This window comes from Papio anubis, chromosome 3, assembly GCF_008728515.1.
Source record: "Papio anubis isolate 15944 chromosome 3, Panubis1.0, whole genome shotgun sequence".
In the NCBI taxonomy this organism is placed as follows: Eukaryota; Metazoa; Chordata; class Mammalia; order Primates; family Cercopithecidae; genus Papio; species Papio anubis.
Genome location: NC_044978.1, coordinates 92546976 through 92572128, shown reverse-complemented (window position 1 = coordinate 92572128; position 25153 = coordinate 92546976). Strand labels below are relative to the sequence as shown.

Genomic DNA, 25153 nt, shown 5'->3' with positions numbered 1-25153 from the left:
GCTTTATTTCTGTGTTCTCTTCTGTTCCATTTGCTTGTGTGTCTGTTTTCATACCAGTACCATGCTGTTTTGGTTACTGTAGCCTTATCATATAGTTTAAAATAAGATAATGTGATGATTCTGGCTTTGCTTTTTTTTCTTAGAGTTGCTTTGGCTATTTGGGCTCTTTTTTTGTTCCATATGGATTTTAGAATAGTTTTTCCTAGTTCTGTGTAAAACTATTTTGTTACCTTAATAGAAATAGCATTGAATGTGTAAATTGCTTTGCCCAATATGGCCATTTTAATAATATTGTTTATTCCAATCCATGAATGTGAAATGTTTTTGCATTTCTTTGAGTCACCTGTGAATTATTTTAGCAGTGTTTTGTAGTTCTGCTTGTAGAGATCTTTCGCCTCCTTGGTTGCATGTTTTCCTAGGTATTATTTTTGTGGCTATTGTAAATGGGATTACATTCTTGATTTGACTCATAGCTTGAACATTATTTTTGTATAGAAATTCTACTGAATTTTATACATTTTTTTAATCCTGAATTACACTGAAGTGGTTTATCAGTTCCAGGAGACTTTCGGTGGAGTGCTTCAGGATTTTCTTGGTATAGAATCATAAACTCTCTAAAAAGAGATAGTTCAATTTCTTCTTTTTCTATTTGATGCCTTTTATTTCTTTATCTTGCCTTATTGCTCTGGCTAGCACTTCTAATCTTACGTTGAATAGGAGTGGTAGGAGTGGCCATCCTTGTCCTGTTTCAGTTATCAAGGGTGATGCTTCCACCTTTTGACCATTTAGTTTGATGTTGGCTGTGATTTGTCATAGATGGCTCTTATTATTTTGAGGTATATTCCTTCAAGTCCTAGTTTCTTGAGGGTTTTTATCATGAAAGGATGTGGGATTATATCTAAAGCTTTTTCCATGTCTATTGAGATGATTATGTGTTTTGTAAATTATGCTCATATGATGAATCACATTTATTGATTTGCGTAGGGTGAACCAACTTTATATCCTAGGAAAGAACTTATTTGATTGTGACAAATTAACTTTTTGGTGTACTGTTGAGTTCAGTTTGCCAGTATTTATTTTGAGGGTTTTTACATCTATGTTCATCAAATGTATTTTCCTGTAGTTTTCTTTTTTCATTGTCTTTGGTAGGTTTTGGTATCAGGGTGGTGCTGGCTTTTCAGAATTAGTTAGAGAGGAGTTAACAGGCACAGAGTGGCAGGTTGGATAAATTAACAAGACCCATCCATCTGCTATCTTCAAGACACCTGTCTCAGAGGTAATAATGTCTATGGGCTCAAAATAAAGTTTAGAGACAATTTTACTGTACAAACAGAGAGCAAAAAGAGCAGGGTTCACTATGTTACATCAGATAAAACAACATTAAACCATCAACAGTAAAAATGGACAAAGGAGGTCATTGCGTAATTATAAAGGGTGCAATTCAACAAGAAGACTCAGCTGCCTTACATTTATATGCACCCAACATTGGAGCACCTACATTTACAGAAGTACATCTAGAACTACAAAAAAGTTTAGACAGTCAGCCAATCATAGTTGAGGATTTCAACACCCCACTGAAAGCATTAGCTAGATTAAAGGAGAATACTAACGAAGAAATTCTGTAATTAAATTTGATACTTGACCAACTGTAACTAGTAGATATCTGTAGAACACTCTACCCATCAACCACAGAATATACATTTTTCTCATCTGCACATGGAACCTACTCCAAGATCAACCACATGCTCAGCCATAAAGACCATCTCAACAAATTCAAAAAGACCAAAATCATACCAACTACAGTCTTGAACCACAGTGGAATAAAAATAGATATCAATACGAAGAAGATCTCTCACAACAACACAGTTATATGGAAATTAAACAACTTGCTCCAGAATGCCTTTTGGGTAAACAATGAAATTAAAAGATAAATAAAAAATTCTTTCTTTGAAATAAATGAAGACAGAGATATACTAAAGTTTCTGTTATGCTGAAAAAGGAGTGTTTAGAAGAAAGTTTATATGCTAACCGTGTACCTGAAAAGGTTAGAATAATCTCAATTTAATTATCTAACATTGTGCCTGGAGAAACTAGAAAAATAAGAACAAACCAACCACAAAACTAGCAGAAGAAAAGAAGTAACTAATATCAGAACAGAACTGAATGTAATTGAGACCCAAAAATTTATACAAAGAATCAATGAAACCTTCTCTAAAATGATAACAAGACTGATAGACTGAAAGCTAGATTAACAAAGAAAAAGAGAGAGACGATCCAAATAAGCACAATCAGTAATGGCTATGGTGACATTGCAACGAAACTCAGAGTTATAAAAGATCCTCAGAGACTATTATGGACACCTTTAGGCACACAAACTAGAAAATCTGGATGAAATGCATAAATTTCTGGAAACACACAATCTTCCAGGATTGAATCAGGAAGAAATTAAAACCCTGAACAGACCAACATTGAGTTTCAAAATTGAATCAGTATTAAAAAAGAAGAAGAAGAAGAAAAAAACTACTAATCAAAAAAAAAGTCCTGGGCTTTTCACAGCCAAATTCTACTAGTCGTACAAAGAAAACCTGGTACGAATTCTACTGAAAATATTCTAAAAACTAGAGGAGATACTGTTTATCCTATGAGATATGGAAAACCCTCCAACTAAGATCCAGGGTTTTGAGCATAGATATGATATGACATGATCTGTATATTAAAAACATCACTATGGGTGTTGTTTTGATAATAGACTATGTTATCAATGCAAGGGCAGAATTAGAGAGATCCAAAGGAGACTTTTTAAAATAATTTGAGTCTTCCTGAAGAATTTTACCTGTGATAAATTATTCCTTTGCCACTTACTAATAGTAAGAACTTTGGCAAGTTATTTAAAATTCTTAGAAACTGAGTGATCTTCACTTATAAACTTAAGGTAAAATGCTTACCTTATAAAATCCACGTTCATGTTTTCATTCATACAACAAATAATAATTGAGTGCCAACTTAGTGCCCATCACTTCTCTAGTCACTAGAGATGCATCCATAAACAAAAATCTCACACTCATGGAGAGTGTTAAGGATAGTGGTAAAGGACCCCACACTCATGGATAGTGGTAAGGATTAATATGTTCAGAATCGTAGCACAAAACTTCTGTTACCAGATCATTGTGAATGAGTGAATTTCTTCAGTTTTGAACAAATTTTAAGATTCTTGACAACAGAAACTCAACATTTTGCTCCTACTTGACTGATGAATGAGTGGACTGTATTAAGCAAAGCAAATGTGAATTGAACAAAATCAATTCCTGGTTCAAGTGACTGTGCAAAACACCACTTCTCGCAGGGAGATTTAGTGACATATAAACTGTCTTGTTTCCTGGCTTAAGAAATGTGTATGAAAAAAGTATTAATTCATGTTCCCTTCTAGCCAAAAATTCCCCAATACTATATGTTTCTTAGAATTTTTTCATTCCGTACTTATTACCATCATTTATACAGAATATTTCCCAAGTATTTCCAATTTAGTAACATAAGAATTTTTCTATACTTCTTTTTTTTAAAATCATACTTTAAGTTCTAGTGTACATGTGCACAACGTGCAGGTTTGTTACATATGTATACATGTGCCATGTTGGTGTGCTGCACCCATTAACTCGTCATTTACATTAGGTATATCTCCCAGTGCTATCCCTCCCCCTTCTCCCCTCACCACAATAGGACCCGGAGTGTGATGTTCCCCTTCCTGTGTCCAAGTGATCTCATTGTTCAATTCCCACCTATGAGTGAGAACATGCGGTATTTGGTTTTCTGTTCTTGCGATAGTTTGCTGAGAATGATGGTTTCCAGCTGCATCTACATCACTACAAAGGACACAAGTTCATCTTTTTTTTATGGCTGCATAGTATTCCATGGTGTATATGTGCCACATTTTCTTAATCCAGTAATGTTCCTTCTGATAAATATTTAAAATGTGCAGAATGTGCTAGGAAACCTATTGATTTCCCTTCCCATTTTTTTTGTCGTATCTCCTCTAGAATAGATTTTTGTCTATCACATATACATAAACATTTTACCAAATACATAAGTAAATACTTATTCTATTATTGATTCCTCTTATTATAATCAAGTTACATCACCACTTGTAGAATAGTATACTGATAATCATCTAATTTTAAAAATAATCATAGGTATAAAGTATTTTAAATGTCAAAGCTTTCAGTAGAAGTATTGTTCGGTTGGAAAGTTTATAGAACATGAGACTTTTGTAGAGTAACAACAAGTTAACAGAATATTTGAAGAAAATAAATTAAAACAAGGTAGAATTTCTGATATCTCCAAAGGCAATGTCAAGAGAATCATCATTTCTATTTAATGATTCAAAATTATATAATTTAGTATCACCATCATAATTTACATATGAGAAAAAAGGGAGGGAGATAGGAAGCAATAAGAAAAAGAAGGAGGTTGGGAAAGGAGGTGGGAGGAATGGTGAGAGAGAGGAAGAACAAGAGAAGGAAAGGAAACAAGAAAGGAAGGAACTGAGTGACAATGAAGATGGTGTACGTGTACATTTGTGTGTGTAGAATTTAGAATGATTGCATTAAAATACTAAATAGTAAGATTTATAATCATGTTAAAATTAAAGCATTTCGTACATTATTATAAGGTGTTATCTTGGGAACATGTATATTAATCAATTTATACGATTTCATAAAGCTTTTGCTGATAAATGGCAAACTATAATAAGTTTCTAGTTAATGACAAGTGAAAAGAAAATAATATTCAACAGTAAAGATCAATAGACAATTGTAAAACCACATAATGGGTACAAAAATAAAATGAATGAATAAAACCTACTACTTGATAGCACAATAGGGTGACTGTAGTCAGTATAACTTAATTATATATGTCAAAATAACTTGAAGACTGTAATTGGATTACGTGTATCCAAGGATAAATGCTTGAGGGGATGAATACGTCATTCTCCATGCTGTGCTTATTTCACATTGTATGCCTGTATATAAACATCTCACATTCCCCTTAAATATGTACACCTACTTTGTACCCACAATTTTTTTAATTAAAAAAATCATGTAAATGTAGTTGCGTTTGGAGCTGGAAGGATGAATTAGGTGACCATGCAAGCCAGATTCTTCCTCACTCTTGATTTTTTTTATATCCAGCTTAATGACCCAGCTGAAAAAATTTTTATAGTAAGCGCCACATTTTATTTCATTTACAAAAACAAAACAAAACAAACAAACAAACAAACAAACAAAAAAACCAGACTGAAAATGAACTGTTTCTAAGGTCAGGATAGGTCACAAGGAAAGGTGTTAGGTGAGAGAAGAGAAGTTCATATACCTAATTATTGAACTTAACATATTATCCATCCTGAGCTTAATTCAGTTGAGCACAGTAGAACCAAGCGTTCGTTGTGTTTAAGCTATGAGTGTTTATGTACATTTGAGTTATTAACAGTGATCTTGCTATATTATATTATCAGGAAGTAAATCTCATTTCCTTCCAATGCAAAATAAAACAATGGGAAGAAGTTTTGCTTTTCTAACTCTTTGTCAAAGTCTTTTGTAGTATAAGATTCTTTTCATTTTAAATTACAAAACTGCACTTAGACAAACCAAACAAACCAATGTAAATACATAAATGACTAATTATGGGGTATCACCTGGGACCCAATGAAGGACTGATCAACCAAACATCAGGAAAGCTGAGGATGGGGCATTCTTGGTGGCAGAAAATCCTTCTTTCTCTAGTTATGCCTTTAAACGGGCTGCACTACAAATTAGCTATTGCTGCATTTGTTGGTTAAAATTCTCCACTGTCAGGAATGAAAGGCTGGCTAAATTCTGGGGGCTCAGGTGTCTACCCTGTTCTGAGAAAGGACCTGGGGGTATAAACACACCTGCTTAAGGAACCTGCCTGTTGATTGTTTTCATACCAGGTCAAAGTATAGTTCAGTAGGTGGTCATACTCAAATGTGCCTATAAAACTACTGATTTCAGGAAGAAGATTAAAGACCTACTGTAACCTGGAGAAGAAAACAATTCTAACCATCTAATTGGTTGGAATAGGACTTCCTCACTTGTTTTGCTTTTTGATGATAAAAAAAAATCAATACAAAGGAAAGAGCATACAGAGATTAACTTGTAGAGAATATCTATCATCTATCTATCTATCTATCTATCTATCTATCTATCTATCTATCTATCTAGTTATCTAGCTAGCTAGCTATCATCTGTCTATATAACTCTTACCTATTTATCTATACAGGTAAGTAATTTTAGAAAATTAGAAGATTATGTGTCTGGAGATAATGTGATGTTGATCAAACCCATATTGGACATTCAAATTAATTATGGCTGTATAAATATAGTTACAGTTTAATCATGTTATATAGTGTAATAATTTTTCTGAACTTAAAAATGTTCCCTCAAGTCAATAATTGTCTTTTTAAAACATCCCTTTGTTTTGCATATATAGTAACTTAAAATAATTTCCACATTTTCTCCAAATCACCTAAATGTACAGGCAGCCAAGATAGGCAGTTATAGGGCTATTCAAAGTGCTTGGACTATCTTCTACCTTTTCTTTTGCAAGCCAGTTTTAGAGATGACCTACATCTGCCAATGGTGCATCTGTTTGTTGATCTTGTATCAATAATTTACCCTGACCCTAATTAGAAATGATCATTCTACCAGCTTCCTCAGATATCTATGGTCCTTCTCTTTGTTTGAGCTTTGGATTTCTGAAGTATCCTTGTTTATAAAAAATGGAGTTTGGGAATTTGATTTTCTGTCTCCATGCTACTTTTGGTTGATTTCTGAAAAAGGAAGGATAGCGTGCCCACTTTACCATTTTCAGGAGGAAGTTCTGAATTACCTTTTATAAATACAGTAATGTTAAATATATATACATATTCATTACCTAAGGGTTTATAGAAATATAAGCCTTAAAAGCTTGATGAGGAAACTGTGCCTCAAAGATTTGTAATGATTTGTTCAAATCCCACACTACCATTAAAAGATTAATACTAATACTTAAGGCTTCTATTTTCCGTGAGCTTTCCTCTGGGGGCTGCTTTTAGTCATCTTTGCATCCCCAGCATCCAGAAATGCTGGATGCTCAGCCCACAATAAGCACCTAATAGATATCTATCAAATGAAATGTAATAAAATACTTGTTATATTTGTTTAAAAAGTATTAAAATCCCAACTAGAATGTAGTTTACATAAGGCAAAATGCCCAATACATATAAATAGGTGTTCTATTTTATAATAACTACAGTAGTGTAATGCAATGAAAATTAGATAGTATTTTATATCCAACAGATTGGAAAAAGGGATTATGTGACTACACATAATAATCTATTATGGCTATATGTAACTTTGTGTCATTCAGGGTTACGTAGTTATATGCTAAAATGTAATAACTAACTAACATTCATTAATGTAACATATTAGTTATTACATTTACTACAACAGGGCAATAAATTCATCATAACATTCATAATCTCTGAGGATGGAGAAGAATATAGAGCGTTTTGCTTCTTAAACTGTGTATTGGTTTCACAGACAGTTGATGGTTACATCATTATCTACTTTTTAAGAGTTTCTAAAACACTTCATAACTTCCTTTTACTACAACCTCTATGTATGTTTTGAGTAGGAGTCATTTCTCTAAGTAACTGATATATAATGTGGTAAGTATGATCATTGATACATTTGAATCATTATAATCATTTTACACGTGAATATAATAATTATATGGAATTTTTGGCACTAAGTAGCTGGGAGGCCTTAGTGAAGTCATTTATATGTTTAGAACTCCAGTTTCCTTATTTTTTAATGTAAGGAGTAGGACATGAGGATACCTACACACGCTCTTACTTCAAACATTGTATGCTGCTAGAAATGCTTGGTGTGGGTGCTGACAATTTAATATATATAGAACTTTGGTAGAGATTACTTGTAACTAATCATAACTTGAATTTGGTTCCTGATTGGTATATAAAAATACATAAAATATCAGTTTTGAGAATGTACCTATACTTTTTGTTTCATTCTAACCACTTATGCTTTTTCTCAGCTATCTAAATTGGCACGAATACGGATAGCAAGACCATGCAGTCAATTATGTTTATTAATATTAAAATAATAGGAGTAGCAAAATGACCCTCAAAATTAAATCTGGTCAATCACATTCGAATGACAAGAATAATAGTGGTAGTAATGATTTCTGAACATATTTATTTATTTTCTAATTATAAAGGGCAAAAATTTGGATTTCTTCATTGAACATATCTGCCTATTATCTGGGTTTTATATTGATTCACTGATTAATTTGCTATTAAAATATTGTTAGCCCCACTTACTTTTAAAAAAGAGGGATATGATAACCTCAGATGGTAACAATATGAATAACCAAATTTTATAAGTATTTTAATAAACATGGTGGATTTTTTTCCCTGTGAGGAAATAATGACCAATTAACTAACCCAGAAGTGTTTATGAGGAAGTACCGGTGACAAAATATTTATTATATTTACTATCCTGTGAATTTTCCATACATATACTCAGTACAAGTAGCAACTGTCATTTTTTTTCAATGAATTATGTAAATGACCTCATCAATCATTTTCACTTGCAATTATAACTTTTTTTCACACTGTGGAGGAAAATAGTCTATCATTATTCCTTCAGGATTTACTCACATTCCTCAGGCACCTTAGTAAGCTACTTTGAGTTTCATGTGTGGTTTCTTAACAGATTAATAGAAGAAGCTCCCTCATGTATCAGAACCAGGATGTTTGTAGTAACCTTTATATGAACGAAATATAGGGTGACTGTATAATCATCCAAAGTAGGCCATTTTGTGATGAGAAGCTGCTATTAAAAATCATTTCAGGACAACAAGTGTAAACCAAGATTTTCCTGGGCAAACCTCAATGAATGTTTACTTTATGCATGAAAAATAATTTATATTATTTGACTGACTTTCTGTAGGCATATTTTTTTTTCTCTAGCAATAAAGATGGATTTTCTTCATAATTTTATGGCAAAGCATGCCTTGTCATTACTTAAATTAACTCTTTGTTATTAATTTGAAACTCTTGTTTGTTATATAGACGAGTAATATAGTTATTAAAGGTTTTGTTTCACATATAGTAATTTCCTGTGTCATCAAAGAAATCTGTATGATACATTAAAATAACTGAGTTTAGTAAGACAAAAGGAAATAATAATCATATACTAAGTGACTCAAATATTTTCTTTAGTAAATAAGTACAGGTTGCAATTGAATGTGAGAAGAAGTCTTTGAGAAACAGATATCAAGATGGCCTTAGACATGTAAAAGAGAAATGCTTGGGAAAGATAAATGAGAGGAGGAGGGAGTAGCAAGAGAGGCTTCAGGTAAAAAAAGATGTTTGAAACATATGAAAGTAGGGCAGGGGGAGAAGTAGTTTGGATCAAAAGAATCTGAGTGCAGTACCGTCTAAGAAAGTTTTGTCCAGGCAAGTAGGAATCCTCCAACACAAATTGTCCTTCAGAGGGGCTCCTAGTCTGGCAGGAATGGATCTGAATTAATATTCCTACTGTGTTCGGTTATTGACAGAAAGCAGCCTGAGACAGCTTGGGTCTGGCGCAGACTCGGGGCTCATCCTTAGTATTGGCAGGCGGCTAATGTTCTCACAGCAGGAGAACCAAGTGGCAAATTTTCAGGACTGCCACAATAATTTTCTTAAGAGAATATGATATTCTACCTCTCTCTCTAAAATACTCGATTTAGTTATTCATTTTATAATTAGAACTTTATTTCAGAGCACTATCTGGTATATAAGAAGAAGTTCATTCTTAGGCATTCACGTAAAATTAACTCTTTTTCACATATTTATGTTATACAATGTGTACATGAAGATTTCCAGATACTATTAACATACAAAAAAATTGTATGGTCTCACTAGTATAGAATATTAAGTGTATACATTATTCTATTTTTCCATCAAATCTTTTAAGCCACTTTATACATAGATGACAATTAAAACAAATTGTTTTCTGTTATTTTTCATGTAATATTAAATTATGAAAATAATTTGATGTTTTTACAGACTCTCAACAAACAATAGGTGTGTATTTTTTGTTAAGAAATCGTGATTTAAACATGCTTTTATTGTTAAAAAAATTGTACAATCATAGATAATACCATGATAAGCATCTTAATGTCTGATGCTTTTCTGTGTCATTTGATTGAAAATGTTTTCTCCTTTATTAGAAAATGAGACCATCTAGATCAAGATTATAATTTCATTTGTCTTTGTAGTCCTAGCACTTGGCACATTTTTAGTACCCGGTATTATCTCTACAGATGGATAAAAACACTGGGTCAGAGATTGATATCACAGTGCTCTTTTTGTCATACAGTGTGCAACTCCTTGAGTTTATTATTCTACCTTCTCAGGAGTCAAGAGCTGAGACTCCCCTAGCCACATACAATCCAAATGTGTCTGCTGACTATGTACTGTAGGTTTTGTTGTGGTCTTGTGAATTAGGAAATTCAAAACTGAACCACCCTAGATTATTCAATAAAAGTATACATTGTGCCAGGAAAACTTTAAGGAAGCAGAAAATATGTCTTCAAATTAAATCAGCATTATTTTAAATTACGAGTCTATTGTTTAATAGTTGTGTGTCCTGGAAATTCTATAATCTTATATTTTCTCATTTAAAGGTAGGTATATTAATTTTTAAGAAATTCTCAAATTATTATTTTTTAAAAAATCATACCTGTTTTTTCCAAATAAATAGTTATCCAAAACGTGTAACTGCTGCAAAAATCTCCCAGCTTCCAAAAAAAATCAGGACATCAAACACACTGTAAGTACTATGTTTTTAAAATTATGATGTACTTTTCAGTCACCAAAATAATGCCAATGTAATATTGAAAGTAATTCATGAATATTCTGAACATAACTTAGATAGCTTAGAGAAAAGATGTAGATAAATTATCTATAATGAAATTTCTCTTATGTTATTGTCAAAACTGAGGAAAGATAACTTTGTAGTATTATTGAGGTCAATTTTCATATTACTTCTCTACTACCTGAGAAAAGGGCAATATAAATTACTATCAGCATGTGGATTTTAGATTACCAAAATATTGCTAGTATTAAAAAAAAAAAAAAAAACAGAAAAAGCTTTTGTTTTTTTTCTAAAATCTTCCACTTGATTCAATCATTATTCAAGGAAAGATCAACTGCTTATATGTGCAGTGGTTTGCCACACCTACTAGATATTTCATTCTATAAAACTGAAATTTGGAGGTGAATGAAAACCTAAAATTTCAGTTGTTGCCAATATCTCAACAAGTCTAATTAGGAAATCAAACATTCCAGAAGCACACACCAACAGGGATTCTTAATACTTCAGGTTTTTTTTTACTTTTATTTTTAAGTTCAGGGGTACATGTAAGGATTTGTTAGATAAACTTGTGTCATGGTGGCTTGTTTTACAGATTATTTCATCACCCAGGTATTAAGCCCAGGCCCCATTAGTTATTTTTCTTGATCCTCTCCCTCCTCCCACCCTCCCCACTCTGATATGCCACAGTGTGTGTTGTTCCTCTTCATTTGTCCATGTGTTCTCATCATTTAGCTCCAACTTATAAGTGAGAATATGTGACAACTCAGTATTTCTAATTCCTCAGCTTATATGTACTTATTTACTTAGAGAAAATAATAGGAAATTATTGGAAGGAAATAATATAACAACATTTCTATACTATACACAAGTTTAGTAGAGCAAAATAATTACTGTAATGATGTACTTAAGTAAAAATATGTTAACTGATCTGTTCTCCAGGAATCTATATAGGGTTATAAGTGAAGTTTTGTAATTACTTTATAATAATGCATCCTTAGAAGTACAAGCTCAAAGCATTTTTACTCATATATAAGTGTATCTCAAATTGAAAACAATATTATAGTGTGCTCATTGTGTAGTGTAGGTATCAGAGCCCCAGTTCCACCAGAGTAGCGCCAGTTCTACCAGGTATCAGAATCCCAGTTCTGAATAAATACTGTAGAAAGCATTAGGTATTTACTGCTAGAGGGAAACATATCTTTGAATTATATGTGAATAACTGGAAAATTACAGAGTTTACTTGATTTTACCAAGTTAATCCACTTCTCACAGAGTTTTTCTTCATTTGCAAAGTAATGCAATATGGTAATAGAAGGACCATAGGGTTTGGGGTCTGAGAGCTGGCCTCTGACTACTAGAAAGCTTTCTTGAGGTTGCGTAAATAGCACATTCTATGTGCTTTAGTGATATATTTACTTGAGGGGGCCAGAATTGTTTTGGCAGAGATTTTGCTAAGATTGTTTAACTAAGGTGTTGGTGGTGGGAGAAACTGGTGAGATTTGGAATAGCGGAACTGAGGCATACGTTACTTAACATCTCTCAATTTGTATTCTCAAAGCATTACAAATAAAATTGACCATCCAGAGGCTATCTGCCAAGACACATTAGGTTGTGCTGTGGTAACAAACTACTTCCAAATCCCAGTGGCTTCCAACCCTAAATGTTTATGTCTCACTCAGATTACATGTCCATTTTAGTTCAGCTGTGGCTCTGTCCATGTCACCTTCACTCTGAGAGTGAAGTAATGGAGTAGCCTCTGAGTATGACTGAGTATCACCTGGCAGAAGGACAAGAGAGATGTAATAAACTTCACTGCTATTAAACCCACTGCTTGGTAGTGATGCATGTCAGTTATATACCATTAGCCCAAATCAATCACAAGGTGAGACCTGAGTTCAACAGGACAGGAATGTATAATCCTCCTGCAGGAAGGATTATTACCGATTACAGGAAAGTTAAAAGTTAGTGGGGTGACAAGCATAATTATTTCACAAGAAGAGGAGAAACATTGTTAATAGTACAGTTATTAATCTGTGGAAGATAACTATTAATATAATTATTATAAAGATGAAATAATATAGTAAATTCTTTGAAAGTAAAATTTTAATTTATGCTGTTAAAATCTCGTAAAATTTTTATGTCAATATAAAGATTTTAACTTCACAAGCATCTGCATAAGCATCTTAACAAAAACATCTTCACAAAAAACAAATAGAGGGCAATGTGAATCTGATGATACAATGAAGTCCCCCAACCATCGCACAGATAGCCAACAAAGCAGATGTGATACCCAGGTTGTTACAGCTGATATCTGGGAAATGGAACTGAGAATTCAGGATTTGTTTGACCACTCCACTTTCTTTCACAAAATGAGAAGACAAGCACCAAAAAAAATACCAAAGAGGTGGCAATCAAAAGTAATAACACTTCTCTCAAGGCCAGGGTAGTCCAACATAAACATCTCGGACTGGCCTGTTCTCTTGTATTCAAATGCTTAATGTATTTCTTAGCAATTCAAATCAGCTTGATAGGTTAAGGATAAAACGAGTGGGGGCTATATTTGCTAAGGTGTTTAGATTCAAAGCAAAAGAGTTCTGAATAGGTACTGTAGAAAGCATTAGGTATTTACTGCTAGAGGGAAGTACATCTTTGAAATATATGCGAATAACCTGGAAAATTACAGATTTACTTGATTTTACCAATGTTAGTGTTTAGTTTTTCGGACCCCTTTTCACTGGAGAATGAGAGATTTCCTAAAATAGGTGTGTTGTTAAGTCTAGAATGACCTTACTCAAATGAAGATGGGGTTACCTATGGGCAATAAAGAGAAGAGTAATTTATTACTTTTGATGAATTCCTTTATTACTGGATGTTTCTATCACAATTCAGAAGTCAGCTGAATCTTTTCACTTTTAAGCACACAGGTGTATAAGAAAGCAATCGTTGGAGAGGTAATACTTGGGTCTCAGTTTTGCTGATAAACAGATTTGTGTTTTTGCTATTTTTCTGTGGTCTTTGGTTTTCTCATTTATAAAAATAAGGAAGAGAGTTATTTGATCTCTCCAATATCACTTCTAGTAAAATGTGGTAGTTATGCTTCCTCCCAAATATATGTGCAAGATGAGTCACCTATTGATAATTTGATGATCATAAAATCTTTGACAAAGTTCTTGGAAAAAGATGGCTGGGTTCTTCCGACTTAAAAGAAATGAGCAACAGTATGTACAACAATATTTTCCTTTTTATTCAAACCTGTCTTTACTCAATTTTTCTTAAGTCTTCTTTTCTACCCATCCATTTTCTATACATTTTACCAGACTAATTATAACTTCTTTTCCTGTAACTCTTTACCTTTTAATTTTTATTTTGGTTGTGATGGTTTAAGGTCACCACATATGGGTGTACAGATTGTATGCTATGCAAATTTAGGGGACACCAGTCATATTTTGGGGGAATAATTTTTATGAATGTTAATGACAGTTGTGGGAGTGCTAAAAATGTATTTTATTATTTTAATATTGTGTATTTCTGGCACAGAATTCTCATTTTTTGAGTATTATGTCAAGGCACTTCGTATGACAAATGTGTTGGTCTTACTAAATATAATGTTATTGTGTAATACCTTTTTGTCTGCCATTATGACTTTCCTACTCAATTCTAATATCCTTAAACTATACTTTCATACATGATTTGATTGAACTTTCTACCATCCATTTTTTCTTTGAATTATTTAGTGTTGATAAGGCAGATGATGAAGATGATGAGGATTTAACAGTGAACAAAACCTGGGTCTTGGCTCCAAAAATTCATGAAGGAGATATCACACAAATTCTGAATTCATTGCTTCAAGGCTATGACAATAAACTTCGTCCAGATATAGGAGGTAAGTTTGAGTTACCATTCTGGGAATTTGATGACTATTAAACATATCATTACTGGTACTATTGTAATCATTTTTTCTTATTCTTTGAGTGTGTGGTGTATGTCAGAAAATCTGCTGAATTTGAGGATTATTGGTTGGAATGGTCACTAATGTTTTGAGGAGTTCACAGTCTGAAATAAGAAGAAAGAAAAAAAATGTAATTATTTTCCAACTGCTACAACAATATCTGACAGAGTTTTGATAAAACTGCCTAAGACTGAGAAATACTTCATAAAAGAGCTAATATTTGAAAGATAAGATATAGAATAATGACCATTTTTACAAATAATGAATATTTTACATTCTCATTTCCAAAATTATAATTTTTCATGCCATATTGCACTGGGTAAGACTAGAGTATAATGTTGAATAATCTCAAATTGTTTCTGATACCTGGTAAAGCAATCTCTATTTCACTAGTAGGTATGATGTTTGCTTAAACGTCTTTTTTAAGGACAGTTTTTTTCTTTTTTTTTTTTGTTACATTCTCTTCTTATTTTGCTAGGGTTCTTTCTTTCCCTACACATCTACAAGTATGTGTGATGTGAAAACACAGTCTTCAAAACAGGTTTTTTTCTGGGTATATAAAAATGTCAGAAAGCTAGAGAGAAATGTGTTTAAGAAACTGAATGGTGATAGGGAAAAGAAACAAAAGGGAGAATTTTGTGCTCAACCCTGGCATCATATATTAGTAGTATTTGCTATGTATCTATAAGGGCAGTGAATTTCTTGCATTTAATTAATGTTTGATTTATTTTAGTATTTTGGAAGTTTCACGTTTTTGTTCTAGTTTTACCTTCGTACTTTTAATAGCCTTAGTCTTTCATTTATTAGCTCTTTACTCAGAATTCTCAGTTGTTATTGATATTATTTAACTCCCACATACTGTCCATACAACAATTAATGATCTTTTTCTATTTTCTTTTTTTCCTTCTCCTTTGCTTTATTATTTTTAATTACATATTTTCTGCTTTGTCACAATATGTACTATTTGCAAATTTGTTTAACAGCATTTTCCCAATCTTTGTTTTAGTCTTTAGGCTCTATCAATGTATGCTGGAGGCTATATTCTTTAGGAAGCTAACACAAGAACACAAAACCAAATACCACCCATTCTCACTTATAAGTGGGAGCTAAATGATGGGAATTCATGAACACTAAGAAGGGAATAGCAGACACTGGGTGGAGGGTGGGAAGGAGGGGAGGAGCAGAAAAGATAACTATTGGGTAATGGGCTTCATACCTGCGTGATAAAATAATCTTTACAACAAACCCCTATGACATGAATTCATCTACGTAACAAACCTTCATGTGTAACCCGAACTTAAATCCAAGTTAAATAATAATAAAAAAAATTCTTATCATTGGTCTATTTTGCTAAAGTTATTTTAGTCATCTCTTTATTTAGTAGATTTTTCAGAAAGTTGTTATATGTAAAAATTATTTTTCTATTGATTTGAAACTTGAAGGACTTAGTGGCTATATAGAAAATCCTCAATTTATGTTTTCTTCCACTGACTTTTCACTTTCATAGCCTAATCACACTGGTAACTTGCTTTGTGTATTATTTTTGAAAAGTCTAATGCCAGTCTGTTATTCAGTCCTTGTAATTTACTTAATCTTTTTTTTTTTTCCTCCTGCAAGCCTTTAAGATTTTTTAAGAAACCTTTCAAATGAAGTATTTTCTTAGTATATATTTCAGAGTTGTTCAATTTGGGTAACCGTTTTTCTAGACACTGTTAAATTTTTTCAAAATGTAATTTCAGGTTTTTTTTCAACCATGGGAAAAGGCATTTACTTACGTATGTATGTATTTATTTAGGAATATAAAGTTGAATATTTGTTCTGTTACATTGTTTTGGTTTTCTTCTTCATGAATTCCCACTGTAGGTGTGTGAGTCACACTTTGCCTGCTTTGTATCTGCACAATATTCTCTGTGACTTTCTGACTTCTCTTTATGCCGTTTGTATTCTCTTCATTTTTTTCCTGCCTATTATTAAGCTGTTTTAGTTGATTCATTGGTGACCATCATAATTTTGTCTTTTTCTTCTGTTTTTTTGAAGTTCAACCAATTCTTTATTTATTTTTTCCTTTTTGTGTATGTGTGTGTGGGTGAGAAATGTATTTATCTTGCTGAGTTTCTGAATTATTTTATTCAAGGTGATTTTTTCTTATTTCTAAATTTTTGTTTGAATATACTTAACTGTGGGGAGTATTTTCTTACAGTTTCTTCTGCTTATTATTTTGTGTGGGAATTTTCCACAATTGATTTGTATTAGATCTTGATATCTCATTTCTGCAATAACTATTTTATCCTTTTAATTTTGTGGTTTGTGGGTGTTCTACAAGATCTTATCTTATTGATGTATTTTAATGTAATGATAGCAAAGTTCAGACTGTGGATTTGATTGTGGTGGGGCAGAAATTCTATTACCTCCAATTCATTGATTCTTCTGTTACTTGTAGAAGCATGAGGTAGTCCCCTTGACTTTTCCTTGTCACTATACAATTTCCTAAGCTCACTTCTGTTTTTGTTTTTGACATTTTTCTTGGCTCAGAAACAACCTATTTTGAATATCACTCTTTTATATCACACGTACTTGTAGATCCTTTTCCTCTTAGTTCTTGTACTGATCTCCAATATGTTTAAATATTTTCGTATTAATGGTATACTTACTTTCTTCAGTGGACTTTGGGATCTACCTTAGGTCCATCACTGACTCGCTTCTGTCTTATATAGAGCCTATTTCAGGCTGCTGTGCCCACCATAAACTGTTGCCTTAGAGTAGAGGTGAGACAATGTTTGAAAGATTTATTTCTACGATTTGGTATTTGGGGTTTTATTTGTTTGCTTGTTTGACTTTTATACTCATTTTGAAGTGTGGGCATTTTTTGTCTTCAAGTTATGCTGAAGACTTAATTTTTGTTTACTTCTATTTTTCCGTGTTTTTTTTTTTGTTTTTTTATACTTTTTGAAGGAAATATTGGGAGATGAAGACACAGGGAATTTATGTAAATTTTCTCATGTACTGCTTTAGACTTTTACAATTTATTTCTTTGTAATTTCTACTTTGTCACATGCAGTAGTTAGTGAATATTGTTTAATTTCAAAAATTAGCCGGTGTTCTATGTATATTTTTGTTATTGGTTTCTACATTAATTTAATCTGGGTCTGAAAACATACTTAAGTCAGATTTTTAATTCTTGTTGCTCAAATAATCTATACATCTACTGAAAGAATTGTGTTAAAAATCTCTGACTACAATGGTTGAATTAGCCTTTTAAAATTTTTTTAGCCCAGTAAGATTTTGCTTTATACATATTGAAATTGTTTTAGGTACACACAAATTTAGGACTGTTATATCTCCTTTTTAAAAAGAAGTTTAACTTTTATTTTTATGGATACATAGTGGATGTTTATATTTATGGGGTACGTGAGGTCTTTTTATATACAAATACAATGTGTAATAATGACAACAGGATAAATGGGGTATTCACATCAAGTGTTTATAATTTCTTTTTGGTACGAACATTCCAGTTAAAATCTTTTGGTTATTTTTAAATGTATGATATATTGTTATTGACTGTAGTCATCCTGCTATGCTATCAAATAATAGATCTAATTTATTCTATTTGACTATATTTTTATACCCATTAACCATCCCTGCTACCCCACCTCACTACTCTCTGGTAACCATCATTCTATTCTAACTCTATGAGTTCAATTGTTTTGATTTTTAACCCCTACGAATGAGTGAGAACATGTGATGTTTGTTTTTCTGTGCCTGGCTTATTTCTCTAAACGTAACGTCATCCAGTTCTATCCATGTTGTTGCAAATGACAGACTCTTATACTTTTTTTGTGGCTGAATAGTAATCAATTGCATACATATACCACATTTTCTTTGGGATGGTTACACCTTCTGTTAAATAACAGTTTTATCATTAGAAAACAATCATTCTGGTCTGTAGAATACATTTTGCTGTAACATTTAATTTGATTGATATTATATATCTACATTTGTTTTCTTTGAGTTATGATTTGACTTTTATTTTATTTTTTTAAGATGGAGTTTCGCTCTTGTTGCCCAGGCTGGAGTGCAATGGTGCAATCTTGGCTCACGGCAACCTCCTCCTTCCGGGTTCAAGCAATTCTCCTGTCCCAGCCTCCCGAGTAGCTGGAATTATAGGCATGCACCACCACGCCCAGCTAATTTTGTATTTTTAGTAGAGACGTGGTTTCTCCATGTTGATCAGGCTGGGCTCGAACTCCTGACCTCAGGTGACCCACCCGCCTCGGCCTCCCAAAGAGCTGGGATTACAGGCATGAGTCACCACTCCTGGCCGATTTGACTTTTTAATCTTTTTTCATACTTTAGTTTTCAGCATTTTTGTGTCCTTCATTAAGTAATTTATTTTAGGAAATATGTATATTGCTTCCGTTTCCTAGTCATCAAGTCTGACAATTACTTTCTTTTAAATAGAGTGGTTAATGCAGATATGTTTAAGGTAATAATTGAATATTTTGTGTTAAGTCTACTATCTTTCTATTGTTTTCTGTTTTGTTAATCTGCTTAATTCGTTCTCTACTGCTTATATTTTTCTCTATTTTTCCCTTTTTTGAATTGATTAAATATTTGTAGTTTTATTTTATCCTTCTATCGTTGCATTGTATACATATTCATTTATAAGTTTTAGTCAGTAAAATATGCACTTTATTACATTTAATCAGAAATCAGTAATTATCATAATTCAAAGAAAATTCAAACCTTTTTCCATAAACTACAGAGTCATTTTGCTATTATGTCCATATATTTTATTCTATATTTATCTGAAATACCAAAAGACATGATTATTATTGTTTTTAGGTGTTTAAAAGCAATTAACTTATACCAATAAATTATCCTTTCTGGTGTTAATTCCTTTCTTAAATACCCTATTTCCACTTATAAATATATTGTCTGCAGTATTTCTTTTGGCGCGAGTCTCTCGAAATGGAATATTTCGGTTTTATATGAAAATTATTTTGTATTGCCTTCATTTTGAATATTTCCTTGGATATGGAAACCCTGTTATCTCCTTTCCAAACTTCATAAATATCACTCAATTTTCTCCTGACTTTTACTATTTCTGTTGGGGAGTCACATTTCAACATTAATCTTGATATTTTGAAGATAAAATGTATTTTATCTCTGGATAACTTCAACATTTTCTTAGTCTTTGATTTTCTACCGTTTTATTTTAGTGTCCCTAGATTTGTTTTGTTTCAAATTTATATTGAGGAGTATATAGGACCTCTTGAATCTGTGGGTTGAAACATAGCTGCTTTTGAAATTCTTGGCCTGTATTTCGTCAGACATTTTTCTTCTGTCTCAATTTCTCTGCAACTCCACTGCGGGTATGTTTGACCTCTGCCGTGTCATTACATCTCATACGCTCTTCTATAGTTTTCTCTCTACTCTATTTGTGTTTCAATCTGCTCTTTATTACAGACCTCTTTTCCCATTCAGTGTTTCTCATTTGTAGTATTTACACCCAATTTTTATATCATTTTTAGGTATTCTATAATATTTGCAATCTTTTCATTTATTTTCTTACATATATATTAACTGAAGTTATTTTAAAATCTTTGATCATTACAATGTCTTGATAACTTGAGTAACTTTATAAAATTTTATTTTCCATTGTATCTCTCTGTTTAAGGTTATGTGGTTGTATTTCATGGAATGTTTCTTAATTTCATGTTGAATGCGAGTAGGGTATGTGAAAAATAATGGAGATTCTACATGATATCATTTTCTTGCAGAGAGGACTTAATGTTGTTTCGATAGTGAGATTGAGTAAAGAAAATCACTGTCATTTGGTCAGAACTAGCATAATTTCCTTGCTAAAACTTTTATTTTGCCTAAGACCCAACCATTTGAGATACATGGACTGACAGCCTGAGGTTTGTTCCAGGATCCTCTCTTCTTGGTTGGCTAGACATCCCTAAAATAGCTCAACTCTCTTCATGTTGTTTTAGATGCTTAGGAGCTTCTTATATTTGGTTTGTCAACATCACATATATACAATTTAGAAAACAAAAAATGCCTTGAGGGGAAATCATGTGTAGAATGTTCGATTAAATTCTGTGTGTGTGTGTGAGTGTGTGCGTGTGTGTGTGTATTCCAGGGAAATCCTAGCTGTCTTGATAGCCCTTAATTTCAAGTTTTGTCTCTCTAGCCAAATAAAAGAGCTAAAAGTTCTAAGCTGATCTGTTCTGTTCAGTCACTATTGCTGTGCTGTCAAACAGCAAATATATCAAGGGGAAAAAGTGGCCAAAGAATAATGTAGAACTCATCTCATTTTCATTATTTTCGGGAAACAGTTACATCAAATTCTAGCTATCTGGTTTGCTGTGCTTTCTTCACTATCTGTGTGTTTTTATTTAAAAATGCATTTTATAGTTGTCTTTATGGTGGTGGATATTTTGATATCAATTAAACAACAAAGGAAGCATCAGAAGTCTGTATTTCTGTTTTACTCCTTATACTCTACTGTAATTATTTTGTGTCTGTTTTCTCTAATGTAAGTTCCCTAAAACTATAAATCACTGTATTCTTAATTGCTAAATCAATGCTTAAAATATAAACCAGGTTCTCTTAATATTTACCAAGTATTTGTAGAATAGAATCCATTGTATATAGTCTTTTTTAGTCCATGTGTAGGTATTTTGATAGTTGCCCTGCTCCATGAGTTTTGCAGTTTAAGTATATTTATTTCAGATCAAGCTATAAATGTTCAAATTTTATATCCACTTGGGATAGCATCACTGTGTTTAATACATTAAGTTAAATATGTCCTGGATACCTTGATAACTGTATCATGCATAGTGGCATTTTTTTCTGTGCATCTGACTGTATACACATCATAGGTGACTTAATGTTGAAATAATTTTTGTATGTATAGCTTTCTGTCCAAAATATGTTTTAGTAACCTTTGTCTTTGGTGTTGCTATGAAAACTTATATAACCAACTTATTGAGGTCTTCTGAACTTAATGGAGAATTAACATAAAAAGGTTTTGTTCATCCAGTTAAGCTTCTATTGCTTTATGATGAATATCATAAATGATGATGAACATCATATGATGAATATCATGCAGTGGCATGATCACAGCTGACTGCAGCTTCAACCTCCTGGGGCTTAGCTTAGCTGATCCCCCCACCTCAGCCTGTGGAGTAATTGGGACTAGAAGCATGCCACAGCCCGCACAGCTAATTTTTGTATTTTTTGTAGAGACGGGGTTTCACCATGTTGCCCAGACTGGTATCAAACTCCTGAGCTCAAGCGATCTGTCTGCCCCAGCCTCCCAAAGTGCTGTGATTACTGGCGTAAGCCACCATGCCCAGCCTATTTTCCTACTTCTTAACAACTTTTCAAGTAGATTCTATGACTTTCCAAACAGTTTCAGTTATTTAAATAGTTCAACCTAATATAAAACATTTAATATCCAGATTAAAAGACATCCTCTCCTGAGACGCAGGGAAGATAAGCCCCACTAGGGTGACACTGTGGGAGTCGGAGGATGGTAAGAAAGGGAGTAGTGTGGCCTGTTGTTTTATTCCATCTCTTTATCTCTTCTGTGTTTCTTGTGATGGGGACATGGGGGAGATATAAAGAAGAATAGTCTACATGTTTTAACTGGGCATAGTTGCAACCTTAGTCTTGTTACTCGTTACTTCTTTTTGGGATAACGCCAACTGGCCTTAGGTGTAAGTTAAGGGCTAGATGTGTAAATAATGACTTTTATGGTTAGGAAGTATAAATAATTTTTGTTGTTTTTCATAGGCATTTTATTGGCTCAATTCCCTGGCTTAGGAAATCTGGATGCTTATCTGTATCTTCCACCTGCCTTAACTCCTTTCAGCAGCAATCTAGTCGGAAGATATGTGCTGCTGATGCACAACTCTCTTGAGGTCAAAAATCCTGTGAGATGCTGCTAACCAAGTTATTTTCTTTTGGCGTGCTTTATAGCCACAAGGAAACAAAGTATCCTAAAAGTGCTGAAGAGTAGATGTGCAGCTCTTCCTCTGCTTATTCTTCTTTAAGTCCTATCACTTCTAGGTTTCCTTTTCCCCGATCAGGTATGGGAGCAAGAGCAGGTTGCCAAATCTGCTGCCTAAATGTATATTTAAGTAGAGAATGAGAAACCAGTCTTCAATTTTCCTGAGAAGACATTCTAGGGAGTACACACACACACACACACACACACGCCATTTAAATATAAATATATGGGGTTTGTTTGTGTGTATTTTGTAGTGGGATATACACTACATGACACCTGTATTATAAGGTGCAAAAAGTAATTTATAATGAAATATTTGACATTCTATATGAAAATGCTCAGGTTTAACTACACTGAAGGAAATTATGAAGCTGCCAGATGCTTGCATTTATACAAAGAATGACTGTATATTAGAAAGCCCACATAAATCAAGAGATATAAGTGTGTCTTATCAGTGACTCCAGTACTATGAGCAACATTGTAGTTGGTGATATGGCTAGGTAAAATGGTGTAAAACATTTTGTAAAATTTAGAACAAAATAAATACCATCTTCTTGTGTTTTATTTTTCAGGAATTCCTGGCAAACACAAAAATACTTCGTGGTTACATGTAAAGAAACTTATCTTCTAGGTTCAGACTATAAGGCATACTGTTTTATACTGTTTTACCTATAAGAATGCAAGACAGGATATTCAAAATCTTGTTAAATATGGGACAATTTTTAATCGCATATGACTGTTTTATGAAGTTCTAGGACTTCATCCACTAAACACTATTACTAATAATCTCAATTTTTGTGATGAACACAAACAGCTGCCCAGAAATTTTCTTTTTTTTTTTTTTTTTTTTTTTTTTTTTTTTTTTTTTTTTTTTTTTGAGACGGAGTCTCGCTCTGTAGCCCAGGCTGGAGTGCAGTGGCCGGATCTCAGCTCACTGCAAGCTCCGCCTCCCGGGTTCACGCCATTCTCCGGCCTCAGCCTCCCGAGTAGCTGGGACTACAGGCGCCCGCCATCTCGCCCGGCTATTTTTTTTTTTATTTCTTAGTAGAGACGGGGTTTCACTGTGTTCGCCAGGATGGTCTCGATCTCCTGACCTCGTGATCCGCCCATCTCGGCCTCCCAAAGTGCTGGGATTACAGGCTTGAGCCACCGCGCCCGGCCCAGAAATTTTCAAAATAATTTACAGGAGACATGGTGTTCTCATTGAGAACCACTGGTGAACATTGTTCAGTAAAATTTACTGAAATGATAGAAATGTTGTTCTGCATTGCCCATTTTTGTAATCTCTGGCCACAAGTGGCTGTTCTGTACTTGAAATGTGATTAGTGTGCTTATGAAATATTTTTATTTCATTTAAATGCAATTAATTTCTATTTAAATTTAAACAGCCATATGTTTCTACTAGCTATAGTATTAGCTCAGCCTTAAGAATCTACTTATCCCTATGCACCTTTTCATCCATATATATCTACATGTAACCTGGGAAGGTTGTCAAGTGGTGTTTGACATTTCCTTGTTGTTTAAGGCCTCAGAAGTATCTAAACTCAAGCTTGGCATCTATCTTTGGGTCAAGGACTTCTGCTCTATAGTCTAGGGAAACTGGAATGTGTTAATCATACTTATTTCAAAGTCTATGTGTGATATGGGCCTGGAGTTTTCCTTCTTGGGACATGTTTATAAGCTCTACCATTTAATAACTATAGCCTTTCTGTTAACTAGATCAAGATTTTATTTTTCTCAATTTTATAATCTGTAACATTATTTTCATTTTTATTTACTTTTGAAAAATTGATTTCCTACTGACTTTTTCCTGATTCATCAATTATTTTGAAATGTTACCTAATATCTAAATATTTGGGGATTTTTAAAGATATATTTTTTGTTAATTTCTATTTTAACTTCGTTGTGGTCAGAGAATATACTTATATTATTTCAACCTTATATAAGCATGATACAATAATCAAAACCAGGAAGATAATATTGATATGTTACTACCAGTGAATACTTGGCCCCACTTCCCAATTGTCTCAATAACATATTCACAGAAGGATGATTCAGTTCAGAAATAATACTACATTTTTGTTGCTTCACTGGTGAATTTCAAAAAATATAGAAGAAAGAACTACTATAAGTCTTACACAAATTCTTTCAAAGAAATGGAGAAAGGATACTCCACTCATTTTATTAAACCAGCAAAATCCTGATAACTAAACCAGACAGGGATATTACTAGAAGAAAAATTATACA

General features: G+C 32.9%; 1 protein-coding gene across 1 annotated transcript in view; it reads left to right on the top strand.

Moving 5' to 3' along the window:
- GABRG1 (gamma-aminobutyric acid type A receptor gamma1 subunit) overlaps positions 1-25153 on the top strand; it is an 87989-nt gene that overhangs the window by 13821 nt on the left and 49015 nt on the right. Inside the window, exon 2 of the mRNA XM_003898641.4 lies at positions 14672-14820. Coding sequence (XP_003898690.1) covers positions 14672-14820 — 149 coding nt within the window. The remainder of the gene's footprint in view (positions 1-14671; positions 14821-25153) is intronic.